General features: G+C 36.3%; 1 protein-coding gene across 4 annotated transcripts in view; it reads left to right on the plus strand.

Moving 5' to 3' along the window:
* NSD1 (nuclear receptor binding SET domain protein 1) overlaps nucleotides 1-22,039 on the plus strand; it is a 139,201-nt gene that overhangs the window by 91,995 nt on the left and 25,167 nt on the right. For all 4 annotated transcript variants that reach the window (XM_039239709.1, XM_039239710.1, XM_039239708.1 and 1 more), the window contains exons 7-14: nucleotides 188-458; nucleotides 1,654-1,763; nucleotides 4,672-4,747; nucleotides 7,055-7,173; nucleotides 8,115-8,258; nucleotides 10,424-10,547; nucleotides 16,717-16,917; nucleotides 18,211-18,390. In XM_039239709.1, the coding sequence (XP_039095640.1) occupies nucleotides 188-458; nucleotides 1,654-1,763; nucleotides 4,672-4,747; nucleotides 7,055-7,173; nucleotides 8,115-8,258; nucleotides 10,424-10,547; nucleotides 16,717-16,917; nucleotides 18,211-18,390 (1,225 nt within the window). The remainder of the gene's footprint in view (nucleotides 1-187; nucleotides 459-1,653; nucleotides 1,764-4,671; nucleotides 4,748-7,054; nucleotides 7,174-8,114; nucleotides 8,259-10,423; nucleotides 10,548-16,716; nucleotides 16,918-18,210; nucleotides 18,391-22,039) is intronic.

Raw genomic sequence — 22,039 nt, forward strand, 5'->3', positions numbered from 1 at the left:
GTTACCTCATATAAGTGGACTCATATAATATCCTTTTATGTCTTGGCTTATTTCATTTAGCATAATGTCTTCAAGGTTGATTCATGTTGTAACATGTGTCAGAATTTCATTTTTAAGTACATTATTTTTAACAATGGAATTAAAGCAACTTTGGTCTATGGATTCTACTTCTGTTTTTTGCCCTTAGGTAAGTTCCCGCTGTGAAGAGGAAAGCCTTTTAGCCCGATGTCGATCTAGTGCTCAGAACAAGCGGGTGGATGAGAGTTCTTTGATTTCAACCAAAGAAGAGCCTCCAGTTCTTGAACGGGAGGCTCCATTTTTGGAAGGGCCTGTGGCTCAGTCAGAACTTGGAGGTGGACATGCTGAGTTGCCACAGCTGACCTTGTCTGTGCCTGTGGCTCCGGAAGTCTCTCCACGGCCTGCCCTTGAGTCTGAGGAATTGCTAGTTAAAACACCAGGTAAGATGGGGTTGGGATCTCAGTATGTAAGTGGATAGGATTTTAGTATGTTGTGATGAAAAGCTAATAGTGTATCTCTGTACAACAAACTACCCACTCTTGTCTTGGGAAATCCCAAAAGTGCTGGCCAAATGAATATAATTCAGTGGCCATGAATTGGTGGTACACTGTCCAGAAGAAATATTTTAAAAACGATTCTCCTTACTACACTGTTACTCTTCAAGACTGTTGATCAACCACCATGTGTGTCAACACTCAGGATAACAGGGCTTGGGGGAGGGGCACTACACACTATAACATGAAACTTATACTTCAGATACTGACTCCACCAATCCTCGTGTTACTTAGGAAGTTGTTTAACCCCTCTCAACGTGTTTCGTCATATATAAAATGGACATCATAATGTAGTTTACCTGATACATAGTAAGCAGCTAATTGTAAATATTCCCTTGAAATTAATTACCAATTGATTTTCACTTTATCATCCTTTTATACATGTCAACCTTTTGGGAGTTGGATCTAAACATATGGTCTTTAATTTACCTTCTGATTCTTGAATATTATAGTCACTGAAGGAAAATTTCGGATGTAATTTTTTTTATATTCCTAACAATAGCTTGTGATATTATTCCTTAAAGAAAATAAAAGTACCACAGTTGTGCTTATTAATCAAGGCAGAATCAAAAAGACTTAAAAATGAGTAATAATGATAGTTACTATTTCATTATTTATTTGTGTACCAAACTCTGTTATTAGGCTCTTTTATATAATTCTTAAGAACAGCCCTACAAAGTAAATGTCTCTTTTATTTGGTTAGGAGCAGAATAAATATTGAGATCTTGGTGCTGTTATGCCTAAATTCAGGCTCTACTTCACCTTATTCTCCTTTTGTCCTTACTACCAATTAATTATTATAAGAGCAGTTCTACCCTTTTTAATTTTTCCTTTAGTCCTTTTATGAGAGAGTTATATAAAAATATCTTCACATTAGTTTGTATCCTCATTGAGAACTATTATTTTATGTTAATTAATATTTTAGAATAAATAAATTCCTATCCTGTTACTACCCAGAAGATGAGGAGGAAAACAAAAATTATGGCGATTCGTTTTTATGTGACGTATAGATTTTTTTTTTTTTAAAGTAGCATGTGCCCAGTTTCTAAATCATCTAATGAAAAGATAACATGCATTTCAGGAAATTATGAAAGTAAACGTCAGAGAAAACCAACTAAGAAACTTCTTGAATCCAACGATTTAGACCCGGGATTTATGCCCAAGAAAGGGGATCTTGGCCTTTCTAAAAAGGTATGTTATTTTAGTGCATTCTAAAATATGATTAAACGAAATGGAAATACATTTTAAAAACAAATCTTATAGTAATACTTAGCTACATTGATGCACACTTAACATAGAGATTATAGAATGTTAGAGTATATTCATTTGGTCTCAGAGATGCCATATTGAGAGACTGTTTTGCATTTGTGTGGACATGTTTATCAGTTGGTTTTAGATTTTCTTTTCAAATGAAAATGAAAAGAGGTTTTAAGATTGGTAAAATTTGTGTTTGTTGTCATTTCTTTTCTGGGCTCAAAAACTCTTACCTGATTTCTACTTCACTTCTGTCTGTAAGCCACTAACCTACTCTTATCCCATTGCTCATCTGCATACCACCTCAGAAAAGACTCAGCTCAATTATAAACTAGATAGAAGCATTTGAATTTAAGTTTTTGAGTTTGCAGACTTGGTTTTCATTAGCTAAGAAAGCATCATTTTTTTTTTTAATGTTTTATTTATTTCTAGGAGAGAGAGAGAGAGAGACAGCGTGAGCAGGGGAGGGTCAGAGAGGGAGGGAGTCACAGACTCTGAAACAGGCTCCAGGCTCTGAGCTAGCAGTCAGCACAGAGCCCAATGTGGGGCTTGAACCCATGAACCGCGAGATCATGACCTAAGCGAAAGTTGGACGCTTAACTGACTAAGCCACCCAGGCGCCCCTAAGAAAGCATCATTAAATAGTAGATGGAGGTAGAAAATTGTTTTCTAATTCTATAATGATAATAGTTGGATATTAATTTTTAAGAAACATCCTGTTGCCCATATGTGTGAGGACTAACTCAGGGTAAGTATTAGTTCAGTAGTTAGGATGCACAGATTTCCGATTAAAGAAAAAATGGAGATTGCAATCAAATCACAAATAATTTGAGTTTTTAGACTTCTTTACTTAGCTATAGCAGCCTTCTATCATTTAATCCTATTAAGGACCCTAGGTTTTGTTTTTGTTAGATATTCACTCATGTCGATTAGCGTATAAATGTAAAATTCATTATTTGTGTTTTTGTACCTCATTGTATTTTATTTCTTTGAAAAATTTAAAAAAATTTTTTTGTTCATTTCTGAGAGATAGAGACCTCCTGAGCAGAGGAGGGTCAGAGAGAGAGGGAGACACAGAATCCATAACAGGTTCCAGGCTCTGAGCTGTCAGCACAGAGCCCGAAGCAGACTTGAACCCCTGAACCGTGAGATCATGAGGTGAGCTGAAGTCCGACGCTTAAGTGACTGAGCCACCCAGGCGCCCTTGCACCTCATTTAAAATGAGGCTGCATTATATCCTTTAATTCTTTTATTCTTCTCAGTCCATGTCCTAAGACTGGGACTTTGTCTTAGGACTTAGACTTTCAGTTCTTAGGTTCATCTGCTCTCTGAACTTTATCTGCAGTTTGTACAATGATCAGTGACAGTATCATGTCTCCAAATCATCATCCTCTCATTGCACTTTACACTTATAAGGCTATGATTGTCTCCTTCTGCAATGCTTTGTCCCCTAGCCTTGTCTTATTCAAATCTTAGCCATTTTCAAGATTGTTGGAAGAGGTAGATTGTCAGGGACAGGGAAATTGAGATTCAATTGAATATTTTGAGCGTGGAAGGGACATTTGCAATCAGTTGATAAATTTAGTAGTTTTATACAAGGTGAGTTAGGTAAGGCTATGTCATCACTGCTAGAGGTGAGATAATGACAGACTTTAAAGAAATCAGCATTTGGGCCAATTAAGTGAATGATTTTTCCCGTTTTATCGATATGTAGCTGACATACATTAAGTGAATAGTTTGGCTAATTTATATAGTGAGCATTTTAAAATTTGCTGCTCTACATATTGTTTTCACCCCAAGCTTTAGCACCTTTACAGCAAGAATAGCATCCATTATGTTGACTTTCTGTGGCCACTAAATTTTGTTTTACAGTCATGTTGAAGAATATTTTTATTGTAGGAGAAGGCATTTTCTTGGACTGGAACTAATTTATACAGACAGTATTAGTAGGGAAATAAAATGTAGGAAATTACTCTTGTTGTCTGAGTTTTTTGTTTTGATTTTTAAAATTTTTAAAAAATTTTTTTATGTCTTTAAGAAAAAATTTTTATTTTATTTTTATTTTTGAGAGTCAGAGCGTGAGCAGGGGAAGGTCAGAGAGACATACAGAATCTGAAACAGGCTCCAGGTTCTGAGCTAGCTCTCAGCACAGAGCCTGACGCGGGGCTCAAACCCACAAACCATGAGATCATGACCTGAGTCAAAGTTGGACGCTTAACCAACTGAGCCACCCAGGCACCCCTGTTTTGTTTTGATTTTAATGTTCCTTTCATTTACATTAACCTGCAGCCACTCAAATCAGAAAGACATTCTGTGGTTTAGAGCATTCTAGTATATGTGTTACAGAAGCAAGCACTGATTCAGAGCTCTTTAATATTTAGAATTCACCAAGTAAGTATGTCTTTGTAAAAACAATGGGTATAAATGCAATTTTAAGAAAATAGATTTTAAATACACAGTGGTATAGAACAGAACAGATGATGGGCCGGTCTCTGGTAACATACCCTTTCTTTCTCTTTGTCTTTCACCTCAGTCAGAGCAGCGTTCTGTATCTGCTTGACATATTGAGAGTTGCTGCATAAGCCCACCCACCTCTTATCCCCTATTTTTAAAGGAGTAGGTGTTTTGTATGAGTCTTTTGGAGTTGTGTTTTTTATCGTCGAGTTTTATGTCATGTCTTTTCCCCATGCAGTTTCTGTTCAATCCGTCACGTTATACCATTTTTTAAATTTTAATACAGCCAGGATTTCTGTATTTGACAGTAGACAGTTCAACTTTTGGCATATAATATAAAGGGTTTATTTTCTGTTCCTTTGTAAACCTATTGCATTTTATTTATTTGTAGTGTTATGAAGCTGGTCACTTGGAGAATGACATTAATGAATCACGTGCTGCATCTCATTCTAAAGAGTTTGGTGGAGGTGCGTATTTTTGAGATTTAAATGTTTGAGAAAATGTAATGCAGAAACAACTGTGAAGCACCTTGTCAGCTAACTAGAAAGGTTGTTACATATGTAATCAAGACCAGCGAGGTTGCAACTTCTAAGACTTGTTTGCCCAAGGGGTTCCTGGCTGGCTCAGTTGGAAGACTTGGTTCCTGACTGGCTCAGTTGGAAGAGCATGTGACTATTGATCTCAGGGTTGTGAGTTTGAGCCCTACATTGGGTGTAGAGATTGCTTAAAAATAAATAAGTAAACCTAAAAAAAAAAGACTGTCCAAAATATGGTTCCCAGTAGAATGCATGATACTAGAAAATTGGCTGGTCATCTTTGGCTTCATGCTGAAATTAGGATTAATGGATTTCGAATTTAGAATTCTTGAATTAGAATTCTGTTAGAGTAAGGAACTGGTAGGAACAATAGAGAAAAATGATCTACTTAATTTTCTTATTAGATGGTTCTCCAACTCTATCAATACTTTCTTGGCTTTGATTCAGTTTTTATTCTGTAGGACAGAAAATAATGGAATCTGAGTTGAGAGGGAAATTACAAGTCATCTAAGCCAATCTTTCACAAATAGTCTTAGTTTCTTTTACCACATCTATGATCTTTGGTGATTGAGCATATGCTTGAAAAAGGGAGCTTCATTTCAGTCTGATCCATTGTGGTTGCTTCTTAAGGGCTTAGAAATCTTTTAAATTGTTTTTGAATGTGACTCCTGAAACTTAAGACTCAGTGATTTTGGTTCTGCCAATTGGAGGAATGGGAAGCTGTTTTATTGAGTAACATACTATAATGGTAATTTGAACATTTACTCTGTCAGGTCCTTTGCTCAGTTCCTTTGCCTTGGACTGTTAACCTCTAATCCATCTAAAGCATTATAGAGAATTAGGATATTATCCGTACTATCCCTGTTTTACAGAAGAATGTTTAGATGAAAGAAGTGGCAGAATTGGGAGGAGTAAATCCATACCTAACCACATTCATTGCCACACTACCATCTTGTTATACACCCCAAATTTTCTACATGCCAATTCTTTCTGCCACTTTGATCGTTCATCTGACAGTGCCATTTATTGATTACTGTCATATCTGAAATGTTAGGCCAGATTTGAGCACACTGCATCAGATGTGCCAGCAAAAGTTACCATTGGAAGGTTATATTGCACATCTTTATATGTGACCCATGAGCACATCTTTAGATGTGACCCATAATTATTAAGTTTTCTAGTAAGTAAATCTAGCAGGATATTCACTTATGTTAATCTTGTGTGCAAATATAATTTCCTAGGTTTCGTCAATTTGCTTGCTCTAAAAAAACTTTCAAAATAATATCAGCTTTGCTCTTATACTTTTGTACTCTAGTTTTTGTAAAACCTAAAACTTGTGCTTTATGTACTGTAAATTTCATCTGAATATTTCAACTCCTGAGAATTTTGAACCTTGCTTCTGCTATTCTATTAGTTATTCTTTTAGTCATAGGCAGTCAGCAGCTTTGATAGCAGAGCTTCTCCATCTCTATCAGGCAGTCCCAAGAAGAGAATACTAAGTCAGTTTTCAATTTTCCAGAGTCTAGCCTTCATGTTGATACCTAGCCTAATTATCCTGGAATCTTTTATGAAATATTACTTCAGATCCCTTGATATTTCTATAACAAAGGGGTGAAGTAAATATAAAAGACAATGAGGGAGAAACTGGAATTTCATTTTGCACGTATGCCAGATTAGACCATACATATATTTTAAATTGTTGGATGTTCAAGTTTATAGTACCATTGCTAAATATCCTTTAAGCTACTAAATCTATTAGGGGAGATCTCTCCTTTCCTCACGTCAGATGTTATGTATTTCAGCCTTTCATCTTAATCCTTAAATCCTATACTGTTATAATTTACTGTCTTTAATTGTGAAGGTTGGGTTTTAGTATCTTTTCTTGACTACTAAATGTATTTCCTTCCCATCTATAGGATATTAAAGTCCTTTGGCAGATTACAAAGTTTTTCATTTCAATCCTGTAAAATAAAATTGTTTTTTAACGTATTTAAACATTTACTATTTAATGTGTATGAGGCAGAATTTATGTGTAGATATTTTCCCAACTAAGTACAGAGTCATGGGTAAATCTTTCCCTCTCTGTGCCTCATCTACCAAGTTGGGGAATTAAATGGGTTTTGATTGTTCTTTTTGCTCTAACATTCCATAATTCTATGAGGTCCTTTTAGTTGAGGATAGGAGTTCTTGGATATGTAAGTGATTAGTCAGGAGGTAACACCTGTTTTCCTGTCATAGGCACTACCAAGATATTTGATAAACCAAGGAAGCGAAAACGACAGAGGCATGCTACGGCCAAGGTGCATTGTAAAAAAATGAAAAATGACGACTCATCAAAAGAAACTCCAGGTTCAGAGGTATTACTCAGTTCCTCATCTTTTGACCTTCCAAAGCAGATCTACTTTTCACAGTAGAGGCCACATCCCTCTTTCCCTTGAGTTGAGATAAGAATAATGTTCTACTGAAACAGCTAATGAAAAGCTATAAGGAATCCTGGAGTAAAAGGAGAGCCTGATGCTAGTAAAAATCAGGAAGACAATATATGGCAACTATGGTTATGATCTTTAACATCCTATACTCTAGGTGTCTGATGAATTTTATAACTGTTTCATCACAAAGTAAGCTTTTTCTAAAACCAAAGAGCACAATAACAAGTAACCATATAATTTGAATGAACTTTTCATACTGCCCTTTAATAGTTGAGACTGCTATGATTAGAGGCGAAGGAAACTCATTTGCTTATTTCTTGAAACCGACATCTGCTTAATTTTAGAATAATATTTGTAAACATTGGCTTTAAGGAAACAAAGGTAGATTTAAAACCGTTTCCTTGCAGAACATCAATGCAGTCGTTGATGCTCTCTGGCTTTTCAACTCAAAGGAGAATTAGGACAAGTCAGGTCAGCATTATACATTATGATACAGAGTGTTTCTTTCCAGGATAATTTGAATAGAATGCCCAAGTTGGGCATTATTTAGGAAACACTGATCTTGGAAGGACAAATAAGTAATCAAATAAACTTAAGAATGTTTTCTCTCCCTTAGTGAAACCTTAAAATGGAACAGCTCAAAAAGTTCCAGTGGAACAGCCTCAGAGCAGTTAGTGGCAGGGCATGAGGCGCCCACTACCCGCCCAATCACAGCAGGGTTAGAACTAACATTGCATGCAGTCCGCCCGCGTGATTGGCTGAACATCTGTAAGTGCTTAATGGCTAGACAAATAGCAGCCCAGAGGGCGGGGGTCAGATGGAGGAGACATGAATAATACAGATATGGGACATTATTTTTTCTCTGCAAGGGAGAACTGATGACACACAGAACGCCTGCAAGCCCCAAGGAGACTGTTGAGGAGGGTGTAGAGAATGATCATGGGATGCCAGCATCTAAAAAGCTTCAGGGCGAACGAGGCGGAGGAGCTGCACTCAAGGAGAATGTTTGTCAGGTAGAAGATGTTGCCCACTTGAATTTTGATTGCTTACTTGTCTTTTGAGAGAAGCCTTCTTCATCTCTTAATACGTATTTATATAGTACCTACTGTGTTATCAAGAGTTTCATAACAGTCTTGTAAAGTAGATTACCACTATTATCCTCACTTTTATAGATGAGGAAACTGAGGCATAAATATGTTACATAGCCTGCTTATAGCCAAACAGTGAAGCCAGGATTGAAACCCAGGCAGTCTGGGTTTAGAGACTTAACCACTATGTTGTGTTGCCTCTGTGTAAAGAGCCTTTATCAGACTTAAGAGTAGAGTCAGTTAAATGGATGCTTTGATTATGCTATTTATGGGCTTGATTTACTTTTGTAAATTATAAATTCTTAAAAGCTGGCATATTAAAAAAATTGAAGATACTTGGGTTTGTTTCTTCTTTTCTGATTGAAAAGATTTGTTCCTTTGTTCATTTTCACTCTTCCACAAAGAAGGGTGATCATATTCAGATGAGCACTGAAACACAGTGTTAGTTAGTCCTTAGAGATTGTATGCCCACAAAGATTATCAAGAAAAAATGGTTAAGGGTATAGTGGCCTTAAGGCCTTGGATTGTTTGGGTCACTCTTTGTTTAAATCTATTGTCCTTGTATAATATTGTGTTAATATCGTGTCCTTTCACTAACGTGGTTCCTAATTTGAAAGATGAATTACATAGTCATCCCAATTAAAGGGTTAGTCTCTAACTTCTGGTTAATTTGAAAACATTAGTGTTTGATATGTATTATAATTGAAGTTTTCCTGTTTAAATGATGAAAGCAAATTTGTTTATTGTACATAAAAGCTGGTATCACTGGCACTGTGAATATACAAAACATGGCATTTTTTAATTTTTATGTTAATAAGGGATAGTGGAATAGACAAAATTTAATAAGACTAACTTATACTGTTGGTTTATTAAGACCTTGAGGTCTGTCTGCTCTTAATCCCTGGCTATCTCTGACCTTTTCCCCAAAGTTCTCCTACTTACTTTCTTTATTTAAGTTATGATGTTTAAGTGGCCAAGACCAGTTCTGTTTCTTGGGTTCTTAAACATATTAGACTTGCCTAGTCACTTTTTCTCTTTCTTCTCTTACATAATAAGTATGAGACTTTTTGTCATTTTTGTATTTTTCTGCTAAATCGGTATGGGGAAACAAGTTAGAGTGTTAAGAGGGATAAAAGTAACAAATGTTGGGAATTTGCAGAATTTTCATAAATCTTACAGTGTTTTGAAACACATCTGGATCTTTATTTCCTAAGGCCCAGTCAAAAATGGTACCCTATCTTAGATGAGATCATTTTAGAAAGGTGACCTCTCTTGAGATGGTTGTAGATGTATCTGAAAGGTCGTTCAGACCTTGAGTGGAGCCCTTTTGGGACTGTTACAACCCATGTCTAGCTAATCAAGATCTCTTGCTTGAACTATTAGAGTAGCCTTCTTGATTATCTCTTTGCTACTGTTCTCACATATCTCATTCTTAAACTCAGTTTCCATGTAGTAATCAGATCTGTTTTTAAATTAATATTTGATTTTAGCCTTCCCTTCATAAAGCCCTCTAATGGTACATCTTTGTAATGAGAATAAAATCTGAAACTATACCATAATGTGTAAGGCCACACAATCGATCAGCTTGTTGCCTTTTTTTTTTTTTTTTTTTTTACCTCATCTTCTACCACTTCTAACTTTTGTTCACTTTAGTCCACTGATTTTCCTTATGATTTTTAGACATGACATAGTTTTTCCTATCTGTGAACTTTCTATACTGTTCTTCCTGGTCTTTCTGTCAGATTCACATGACTGACTTGTATTTCAGAACCCTGTCTGAGAGGCCATTCCTAATCATCCAATCCAAAATAGCTATTTGAATTCTCTACCTAATCTTATCATTTTCTGGTATCTTTCCTGTTTGTTTGTTTACTTGTATTTTCTATTCTTAGAATATATGAGCCATGAAAGCCACGGGACCTTGTGGTACCTGGCATAGAGGAGTTAATCACTAAATATTGGCTGAGTGAAGAAAGGGCTTTCTGCTTTCCAGAAAGTTACTACTTAACCTTTGTCTTCATGAAAGCCTTTTGCTTGGGACTTTTAAAATGCTTTTTCTATAGACATACCTGTCTTCTTTCTCTTAACAGAACTGTGAGAAACTGGGTGAGCTGCTGTTATGTGAAGCTCAGTGCTGTGGGGCTTTCCACCTGGAGTGCCTTGGATTAACTGAGATGCCGAGAGGAAAATTTATCTGCAATGAATGTCGCACAGGTGAACTGGATATAGAAGGGTCTTCTTCCAAAGATGGTTTGAGTTTTAAGTTTTTCATGAAAAATTCCCAACATTTATTGGATACACTGTTTTTGTGGCAATACTGGACTAGTTGCTATAGACACAGATAGGTGCTTTGTGATCTCTGCCTGTAGAAAAGAATACCAAGTGAATAATGACTGAATGGTATAATAACGGTGCAAAAGTATTGTAGTAGAGATACATTTAAAGTGATATCTAAACAAAGATGAACCAGTGCCACAGAGAAAAATAACTGAGTTTGCCTTTAAGAGAGACATGGACATTGGTGTAGGGAGGGGAAGAACAGAAGATCCAATAATTAGTGTATAGACTGTTTGGGTAATAGGAGGCTTTATGTGTTTAGAGTTTAAGATATTTTAGGGAAGAAGCATTGGTAGCGACAAGGAGGCTTTCTGGATTAATGTCAGTGTTTTCTATTTCTTGAGCTGAGTGGTGATTACATAAGCGACTTTATGGTTATTTGTGAACTATATACTTAGGATGCTATACTTTTTTGTGTGTATATCCTATGTCAACAAAACTGGTTACCCAGAAAATAAAGACCTATTTTGAGAGGTGTAATATACAGATTGGGCCAGAAATTAAGAATGTTCAGATGCAACCAACCTGTAAAGTACCTCACAGGCTGTGCTACAGAGATTGTTCTTTTTTCAGCATTATATGCGAATGTTACAGCATTTAAGTAATTTAAAAAAATGGAGGATGACAGCTATTATACTCCTAAGTCACTAAAACCTAAGTGTGAATGATCCTGCCCAAAGAGAAAGCAAGTGTAGAGTGAGAAGTGGGCTGACAACGCTCTTTAGGGGATGCCTGCATAGGAGAACTAATGGAAAGTGAGGAGGAGCTAGTCAAAGAATGGCTGTGAATCCAGGGTCAGTGGGGTGTCATAAGCAGCAGCAGATGTGCTAGAGAGACCAGGGTGGTTCTGAAAAAAAGGTTGTTGTATTTGGCAGTGGGAAAAGCCTTGACTTTTTGCCAGAGGGTGCTATACTAAACCAGGTTGAAGGGTGACTGGATATCAGCATACACTATTTCTTACAGAAGCCTGATATCCATGGAAAAGGGGATAGTAGTTGAAGGGAGGATATTATAGGGTCAAGGGGAAGAACATCTTGATTGTAGGATAAAGGTTTAAAACCACATAGATAAATTTTTGCAATAGGAGAGGGAATAATTAGTGGAGTACAGTTACAGAGACAAGAGAGAATAATTTTGAAGAGGCAGAAAGATAAAACAGGAATGTTCCTTGAAGTGGTGGGGCAGAAGAAGGAAGCCAAAGTTTTTTCTTAGTTTGGTGAGAATGATGAGGAAAGGTGGGTCTCTCGCTTGAAGCATAGAGTGTAGGTTTAGAGTAGCCCCTGTGAGAACAAGAAACAATTAACTTGTGTCTGTAGATAAGTGGCTCTATTACCTTATCTCATCTTTCTACCACTGCTTTTAGCAGAATGCAAATAAGAGCTGGAAGACAAGATAGTTGTGGGTCATTTTGCCTCCTGCATGGTACATTTTTGATGATTGTGGAAAATAGTGCCATACAGCCCTATATATGAAATGTAGGAAAAAATGTTTTGGTATGTGCATATATCTTATCCTAATCTTAAAGCTTCTTGCCTTTTGTGCAAATGATCCAGTTTTGCTAGTCTTAATTTTTTTCATTTTTTAAAAAATATTTTATTTTTGAGAGACAGAGACAGAGTATGAGCAAGAGAGGGGCAGAGAGAGAGGGTTACAGAATCTGAAGAAGGCTCTAGGCCCTGAGCTGTCAGCACAGAGCCCAGTGTGGGGCTTGAACTCCTGAACTATGAGATCATGACCTGAGCTGAAGTTGGATGCTTAACCAACTGAACCACCCAAGGTGCCCCACTGGTCTTACCTTTATTATAATGTGATATTCTCTCACCCAAGTCAAGGCAAAGCTATTTTTGTTTTTAAATTAGCCTCACTTAAGTATAATTTGCCTACTATAAAATTCACTCATTTTCATGTATGTTTTGATAATATTTGTATACACTCATGTAACTACAACCATAGTGAAGATTTAGAACATTTCCATCACTTCAGAAGGTTCTCTTGTACTGATCACAGTTGATCCTTAATCTCTTCACTCCCCCAATCTTATTTCAGGCAAATAATGATCTGCTTTCTGTTACTACACATTAAATTTATCCTTTTTATGAGTTATATATATATAAGTGGAACAAAACGTATATAGTCTTTTGTATCTGGCTCCACATAATGTTTTTGATGCTCTTCTATGTTAATATGTGTATCAGTTCATTCTCTGTCTTAAAATAGCTTTATTGAGGTATAGTAGAGGTGCAGTAAACTGCACAAAGTGTAGTTTGATAAGTTTTGACATATGTATGTCATATATATAACACCTGTGAAACCATCCCTCGGCATAGTTGATTTGAGATTCAACAACATTGTCGCAGGTTCATTCCTTTTTATTGCTGGGTAGTATGTCATTATATGGATATATCATGTTTGGTTTATTCATTCATCTATTGATATACATTTGGGTTCTCAGGTTGGGGTCTTACTAATAAAGCTGCTGTGAACATTCAAGTCTTTGGATGGACACATTTTCTTTTTACTTGTGTAAATATGTAAGGGTGGAATGGCATGGTAGGTATATGTTTAATTTTTTAAGAAACATTCAAACTGTTTCCCAAAGTGTTTGCACCATTTTAAATTTTAACTGGTAATGCATGAGAGTTTCAGTTTTTCCACGTCTTCATCAATACTTGGAATTGTCAGTCTTTTTAAATTCAGCACTACTGGCAGATGTGTAGTGGTATCTCATCATTATGGTTTTATTTTTAAATATTTGAGAGAAAGGGAGAGAGAATCCCAAGGAGGTTCCACTCTGTTAGCGCAGAGCCTGATGCAGGGCTTGATCCTATGAACCGTGAGATCATGACCTGAACCGATATCAAGAGTCATATGCTTAACCCACAGAGCCATCCAGGTGCCACCTCATTGTGATTTTAATGTGCATTTCCTAATGACAAATGATATTGTGTATCTTTTTTATTTTTATTTATTTGCACGTATATTTTTAACAGTTTTTTAATATTTTATTTATTTTTGAGAGAAAGGTAGAGACAGCATGAGCAGGGGAGGGTCAGAGAGAGAGGGAGACATAGAATCCAAAGACAGGCTCCAGGCTCTGAGCTAGCTGTCAGCACAGAGCGCAGCACGGGACTCGAACGAACCAATGAACCATGAGATCATGATCTTAACTGAAGCCGGAAGCTAAACGGACTGAGCCATCCAGACGCCCCAACAATTGTTTTTTAATGTTTAGTTTTGAGAGAGTGCAAGCAGGGGAGGGGCAGAGAGGCGGTTGAGAGGATCCAAAGTGGCCTATGCACTGACAGCATGGCTCAAATTCAGGTACCATAGGATCGTGACCTGAGCTTTGTGAAATACTCGATCAGCTGAGCCCCATTTGCCCCTGTGCATCATAATGTGCTTTTTTTTTTTTTTGAGATACTCAACTGATTGAGCCACCCATGTGCCCCTGTGCATCTTAATGTGCTTTGTTGCCATCTTGATGAAGTGTCTGTTCAAATCTTTTTTTTTTAATTAGGTGGTTTATTTTCTTTTAAGAGCCTGTTTTATATTCTGGACAAAAGTTCTTTATCTGCTACTTACTTCTAAAATTATTTTCCCAGTCTGTGGGTTGGTCTTTCATTTCCTTAATGGTGTCTTTTGAAGAGCAGTTTTTGATTATGTTTATTAGTTTGTTCTTTTTAGAGATTTTGCTTTGGTGTCATATTTAAATCTTGCATAATCCAATGTCACAAATCTTGGTTTTCTAAAAAAATTTTATAGTTTTAGGTTTCACCTTTAGGTCTGTGGTCTTCTGAATCAATTTTTGTATATGATGTAAGGTAGAGAGTTATTGGTTTTGAGGATAGGAAATTTTACTCTGGTTTTAGTAAAGATGAATAGAGTAAGAATAAAGGAGTTATTTCTTACTGTTTGTGGCTCATCCTGTTTTCCTAATGTGCAGTGACTACCCTGTAATTTGGGTTATTCTAATCTAATATGGGCTGCCAGTTACTGAGCATTAGGCAGTAAGTAGTTTGCTTCTTTACAAATGCATAATTAAAAGTTTTTCCTAAGATCATTATTGGCTGAGTGAACTTACTATTTGTAGGTGAGCTTTTATTTCCAGCAAGTGTCAGAAACAAGATTCATGTTCAGATATGTCTCTCAAGCCTGGGCTATTTCCTTTATGTTGTATTGCTTCTCAGAGAAAGGTAGATTTTTTTTTTCTTAAACTTTGTATTACAGAAATCCTCAGACGTTCGGGGTGCCTGGGTGGTGCAGTCGGTTAAGCATCTGACTTTGCTTCAGGGTCACGATTTCGCGGCTTATGAGTTGTGAGTTCTGCGTTGGGCTCTGTGCTGACAGGCTCAGAGTGTGGAGCCTGTTTTGTATTCTGTTGTCTCCCTCTCTGCCCCTCTCCCACTCATGGTGTCTCTTTCTCGCTTTCTCTCAAAAATAGAGACAGAAAGAAAGATCATCAGAAATTTAGAAAAGTAGAGAGAACAGTGTAAAGAATCCCCTTGTATTCATTACATAGCTTCAGTAGTTCTCGGTGTTCTGCCTCTGTTTACCCATATGTTTCAAAAAGTCTAACACTGCTTAAAAAAATGTATCTAACGTGTACAGTTATATTATACAGTACCCAGTCCCATTTAAAAAATTTCCCATTTGTTTCAAAGGTGTCTTTTTACAGCATTTAAATCAAGTTCCAGATAAGGTTTCCTTTATTGTATTTTTTTTTATATGTCTCTTAAATTTCTCTTAATCTACAGTACTACTCTTACCCTGTTTTTAAGTGTCATTATTTGTTGAGATAATGGTCATTTGTCCTGCTCAGTTTTCCACATTGTAAATTTGGTTGATTACATCTTTGAGGTGTCCTTTTAATGTCTTCCTCTATCTATTCCATATTTCCTGGAAACTTGTAGTTAGGTCTAGAGGCTGAATTCATTTCAGGTCAGTTTTCTTCTAGTGGGAATACTTTGTAGGTAATGCGTAGTTCCTATTGTGTCACATCAGCAAGCAAGTATTGTCAAGAGTTTCTCAGTGGTGATTGATTGTTCACTGGGTTCATGTTGTCATCCTAATCAGTCTCTTAGAAAGTTCTTTACTGTGATATTTTGATTTATACTAAGAAACGTGTGTTTTGGTCTTTAGTTTGTGGCACAGAGATCTCAAGACCTTGGCCTCTCCTAAGGGGTGAGAGAGATAAAGATGTCCTTTGTGTGTATTTTATTATGTTAATGAAAGACACACCTAAGGATGGGGGCTTGATTGCCAGGAGAATCCACCCTGATTAGAGGGCTAGAACTTTTCAGTCCTACCCCCCTAATGTCTTGTAAGGAAAGAGGGCTGGAGGTTGAATCAGTCCACACTGACCAGTGGTTTAGTGAGCTATGCCTATGCAATGAAATCTCCATCAAAACCTAAAAGGGTGGATTTCAGAGAGCTTCTGAATGATTGGTGAGCATGTGGAGATTCAGAAGAAAGTGTTGCCTCTTGGAAAGGGAATGAAACCTCCACACCCTTTCCTCATATCTTGCCTTATTCATATCTTCCATCTAGCTGTTCATGAGTTATATCCTTTCATAATAAACTGGTGATCCAGTAAATAAAAATGTTTCTCTGAGTTCTGTGAGCCATTTTAGCAGATTAATCAAACCTGAGGAAGACAGGGTCATGAGAACCTCTGCTGTCGAGCCAGTCAGAAGTATAGGTGACAACCTGGGCTTGAGACGGGCATCTGAAGTTGAGGGCGGGGGCAGTCTTGTAGAACTGAGTCCTTAACCTGTGGGAATGATGTTATATTCAAGTATATAGTCTCAGAATTAAATTGAATTGAATTAAGACACCCAGCTGGTATTGGAGAATTGCTTGGTGGTAGGGGAACCTCCCCCATCCCCCCACGTGTGCGTACGCACGCACGCGCACGCACACACACACACACATATATACTCAAACCTCATACTGGAACTTAGTACAGAATTATGTACTTGGAAACTTTCATCCAATGCTACCAACTCTAGAGTTGGTAGTAATTTATTACTTTTTTTCTGTTTCCCAGGAATCCATACCTGTTTTGTTTGTAAGCAGAGTGGGGAAGATGTTAAAAGGTGCCTTTTGCCCTTGTGTGGAAAGTTTTACCATGAAGAATGTGTCCAGAAATATCCACCCACTGTTATGCAGAACAAGGGCTTCCGGTGCTCCCTCCACATCTGTATAACCTGCCATGCTGCTAATCCAGCCAGCGTTTCTGCATCTAAAGGTATGGGTTTCTCATATGGATCAGTCTAGTTGTAGAACCTTGCTTTCATTGGCAATGTGTATTTCCAGGTGCTATCTGGCATGTCTCTTCATGGCCTCTTTAGCTTTTGTCAGAGTATCAGCATTTTATGTGTGAGAGAGAATAATGGACTATTCCAGCACTTCCCACATTGTATTCTGTGGAGCTCTAGTGTTCTGTGGTGGTTTGAAATACTTGAATTTCATGTGATATTTAGTTTGGAGAAAATGTTGTGCTGCATGCCTTCTCCCCCTACTCCATTAGACCAAAGTATATTCTTTTCCTATAGACTCTTTATATCTATGGTTGTCAGATGTGATATCATTCAGGCCTGAATTTAGGGTAGAACTGAGGTTTTTGTTTTGTATTGGTTTGTTTTATATTTTTTAAATGGAGGCATCTGTCCTGAAATCTCTTTCCTCCATTATAGTTAGACTGAGAGCCAAGGTTTCCAAAACTGCCTGTAGATACAGGTAAACTCAAGTTTTTAGGTCTATTCTATTGGGAAAATAATCATTTATTTCTCTTCAATAATAATAGGGTCTCTTTGTAATTTTCTTATGTCAAATATTGTGTCTCTACTATTATATGCTTGTGTACCCAAGGAGCCCTCCCTTCTCCATAGGGGATTGAGCAGGAAAAATGTAGCAGTACTTTTTTTTGGCTTTGCTTTTAATTACTTAGACTGGCAGTACCTTTTTTAATATAATTCCCTGGGCCTATTGTTCTCATCAATCTTAAGTACAGTAATTTAACTTGCTTGATCAAAATTACAGTTTAATCAGCTTACCTTCCCATTTTCAGTTGCTATTGTAGATACAATTAGGTGATTTGGTAATGGGTTCTGGTTGGTGATGTATGTTAGAGGACATATTTTATCTGGAATGGGTTCATTCACCTTAAAGTTCAGGCTTTAAGAATCACATGGTACCAAGCAATATTATTACTCTTTCTCCCTCCCATCTACTGTATATCCTTCCTATTTAGTTTGAGGCTGATTCCAGGTTTCATAGGAGTCCAGGCAGTGGATTGAATAGGGTTTCTCTTGGTGAGGCAGGCTCACTTAACAGTCATGAGATCTTATCACATAGCTCCCATCTGAGCTTTTCATAGTGAATTATGTGTTTCATGATCCCTTGTCCTAGTATTGCTTCCTTCTGTTTGTGTTATTTTCTGAGTGCTGACAAAGAGATTTCAGTAACTCATGTTGTTTTTATATTTAATCTCTTTGTTTTTCTTCTGCTACTCTGGTTTTCCTGCTTCCTGTAATTTTAGGTCGTCTGATGCGCTGTGTCCGTTGCCCTGTGGCATACCATGCCAATGACTTTTGCCTGGCTGCTGGGTCCAAGATCCTTGCATCTAATAGTATCATCTGCCCTAATCACTTTACCCCTCGGAGGGGCTGCCGAAATCATGAGCATGTTAACGTGAGCTGGTGTTTTGTATGCTCAGAAGGTAAGACATGACTGCTTAATATATAAATAGTTTAGAATTAATACAGTATTTTAAGTGCAACAAAAATCATATTCTTCACATTGCTAATAGAGAAAATATTGGGATGTAATGTCATGAATTTATGATAACATAGCAGAACTTTAAACTTGGTTTTTTCCCTGATAAGGGAGAGGTTTTATTTTGTTACTTTGAATAATGACCTTATTTTTATTAAAATGATAAATGCAACAAAGAAAAAGACAAGGGAAAGGAAATACACTCACCTTTGGAAAATGGGGGAATGTGATCAAACAGTACAAATTTCCAATTAGAAGATTTTTAAGTTTAAAGGACTTAATATACACCATGGTAACTATAGTGAGCAATACTGTATTATATATCTGCAACTTGTTAAAAAGAGTAGGTCTTAAAAGCTCTTACTACCACCAAAAAGAAAAAGTTATAACTATGTGAGGTGTTTGATCTGTTGCCTAATCTTATTTGGGCAATCATTTCACAGTATATACATCTAGTCATTATGTTGTATACTTTAACCTTATGCAATGTTATATGTCAAATAAACTGGAAGTAAAGAATAATAATTAATAAATAATAAATCCCAAGTCATCCCAACTTCCACCATCAGAAGAAAAACCATTGCTTAATTTTAAGTGATACTACTTAAGACATTTGTGCACATAAGCAGATTGCAGGCATGTATAGGAATAGTTCTAGAAGATGGTATTATATTGTATAATTGAGTTTCTTTTTTGTTAAGTCATTTATTCATGAATATAAAGGGAAAGTGAAGAAATTTATGAACATCTGTTAAGTATCTAACTTTTATATTCCTAAAAGTTCTTCTGAAGAGGAGGAAAAATAAATTTTTTATCTTTATATCTTTTTTCCATCAACTTAAAACATACTTCTTTCTTTAAGAGAGTCAATGTTAAGCTGTTTTCATTCCTCACAGCCTGATTTCTGCTAGTTATTGTAAGTGGATGATTTAGTGATCATCACTAGTCAGTTTACTATGGTGCTTATAATTCTGATTTCCTTATTTTAATTTTTCTCTTGGTTGACTGAACTTCTAGGAAGCACCCAGAGGTGCTTAATTCTCTACTTGAGGCTATTCATCATTTGCCTCTATACTGGAAACATGTGTTGGGTTACTATAAAACAATTAGGATACATGTTCTTTTTCTAATACTACTGTGGACATTTCTTCACTATTTATTCTGATGTTGAGGGTGATACCAGTTCTCTTATGTATTTTCTTCCTTACTTTTCAAATAGACTGAATTTTGTTGATTAGTAACAACTAAACAACTGATCTCACTTGTCTGGTTTTTAATACATTTTGGCTCTGCAATTTCATGAAAATTTGGCTGGTTATGAACATTCTGAGGGACTCATTTAAAAAGTCAATGTGTCTAATTGAATGAACATCCTTCTTGAGAAATTTGGATATAATAAATAGTGCTAAAGCCATGAAAGAAGGTTTTTGACTGCTTTTTGTGATTGAAAATGGTCAATTTGGACCTTTTTTATGCTCTTAGATGATTTATCTAACATGAAAATTTAAGGAAAAGATATGCTTACAGTACATGGATTGTATCCTCAAACTATGCTGCTAATATAGAATAAATAAAAAGAATGTTATGTGCTGTTATGGATAAAGAGGGAAGCCTTTGGTATAGAGGTGTTTTAATTCACAAAGAGGACATTCTTTTCTTCCAATACCTGCTCCTTATTAACACTGTCTTGTGAAAACTGCTCTGTTTATCATACCACCCTTCTTTCATTTAGAAGAAAGTTAAAGACAAGAGTTTTGGACAAAAGCTATTTAATAGCTTTTAAATATAACATTCTCAGGGCACCCAGGTGGTTCAGTTAGTTAACCATCTGACTCTTGATTTCGGCTCACGTCACAATCTCATAGTTCATGGGATTTAGCCCCGCATCGGGCTCTGCACGGACAGTGTGGAGCTTACTTGGGATTCTCTGTCTGTCTGTCTTTCTCTGTCTGTCTCTGCCCCTCTCTCACTTGTACACGCACTCACTTCCTCTGTCTCAAAATAAATAAATAAACTTTAAATATAACATTCTGCAATTCTACTCTTAGAATAAAAACAGGTGTCTGGGAGGCTTAAGTGTAGGCTCCAGAAGTTTTCCACATTTCTTGGAGATGAGACCATGGAACAGTTTCAGAATTAGACCATTTCTAACTCCAGAGTGGGATGAAATGAATAAGATGGTTTACGAGTGAGAGTGCCCATGTGATAGCATTCCTAACATGGAGTATCATAACTGAAAAGCTACTGAATCCAATAATGGACACACATAATGGTAACTGAGTTTCCAAGAAAACTTAGTAGCTGCAGCAGTAACGCTCACAGAGTGTAATCTGTGATCGTTCTGTCCTTTGATCCTCAGAAGGGTTACCCATGAGGCCCTTTCAGGGACTCCATGAAGTCATAACCCTTTTCATAATCATAATAAGATATTACTCACCTTTTATAACTTGTTGACATTTACACTGATGGTTCAAAACCGTAGTGGGTAAAACTGCTGGCACCTACACCTAATACTAATCAAGGCAGTGACTCTAAACCATACAACTAGAAGCAGTCCCTTGTGTTCTGTGTCACCACATACTCTCTCAGTTAAAAAAAAAAGTTTCACTTAAGACTATCTTTGTATAATATTCATTAATTTTATTAAATATCAACCCTCAAATGAACATTAATATTCTGTATTATAAAATGGGAAGTACATATAAAGTGAAGTGGTTCTGTTGTATACTGATGGTTATCTTAAGTTAAAGCACTCATGCAGTTGAGTTGCAGTCTGAACTAGTTGCCTTGTTCATGGAACACCAATTTTAGTTGTAAGAACGAACTACTGTGACAAACTATGGCTCTTCATACTTGGATATTTGTCAGACATTTTTTTGAAAATGGATAAAATGAGCTTGTCAATTCAAGGAAAACACACAGAAATCATTGCCAGTGATAAAACTTGAGCTCTTAGGTGAAAATTAGAGTTTGGAAAACTGGTTAACTATCACCCTGCGGCTTAACAGCTTTTTAGTATTATTCTGAAATCCTCATGATACTAATAACTGTTATAATAATAATATATAATGAAATAGATGAACATTTGGAAGATCCATTCAATTCAGTAAACCACTATTTTCCATATGACCAATGTACAAAGTTAAAAACCATGCATATATAAAAGATCCATTCAAAGTGCAAGACAGATCAATGAATTTTAATGTAGTAGTTCTAAAAGCTTATTTCAGATTTGACACTGCAACTAAAGTCTACCCTGTGGAGTTTTAGTGTATAGATAGTATCAAGGAAGGAATTTGTATAGTTATTGAACAAGTTACTAAAGTAGTCCTTTTTTGTAAGTATCTGTGAAAGAACAGAATTTCTTCATGTGCCTCAATCGAACAGCATATTGCAACAAATTCAGTTTAAAATATTTGCAAAAATGTGAAACACTAAGCCCCATTAACATTTATTTTGGAAATTTTTTTTTTTTTACAAAAAAACCCTAATTTATCTTAACAGAATTTGATACTTTTTTTTTTAAAGATTTTTTTTTTTAATGTTTTATTTATTTCTAGGAGAAAGAGAGAGAGACAGCGTGAGCAGGGGAG

Source organism: Hyaena hyaena, unplaced genomic scaffold (genome assembly GCF_003009895.1).
Source record: "Hyaena hyaena isolate Hyena2069 unplaced genomic scaffold, ASM300989v1 scaffold_160, whole genome shotgun sequence".
NCBI classification, from domain to species: Eukaryota; Metazoa; Chordata; class Mammalia; order Carnivora; family Hyaenidae; genus Hyaena; species Hyaena hyaena.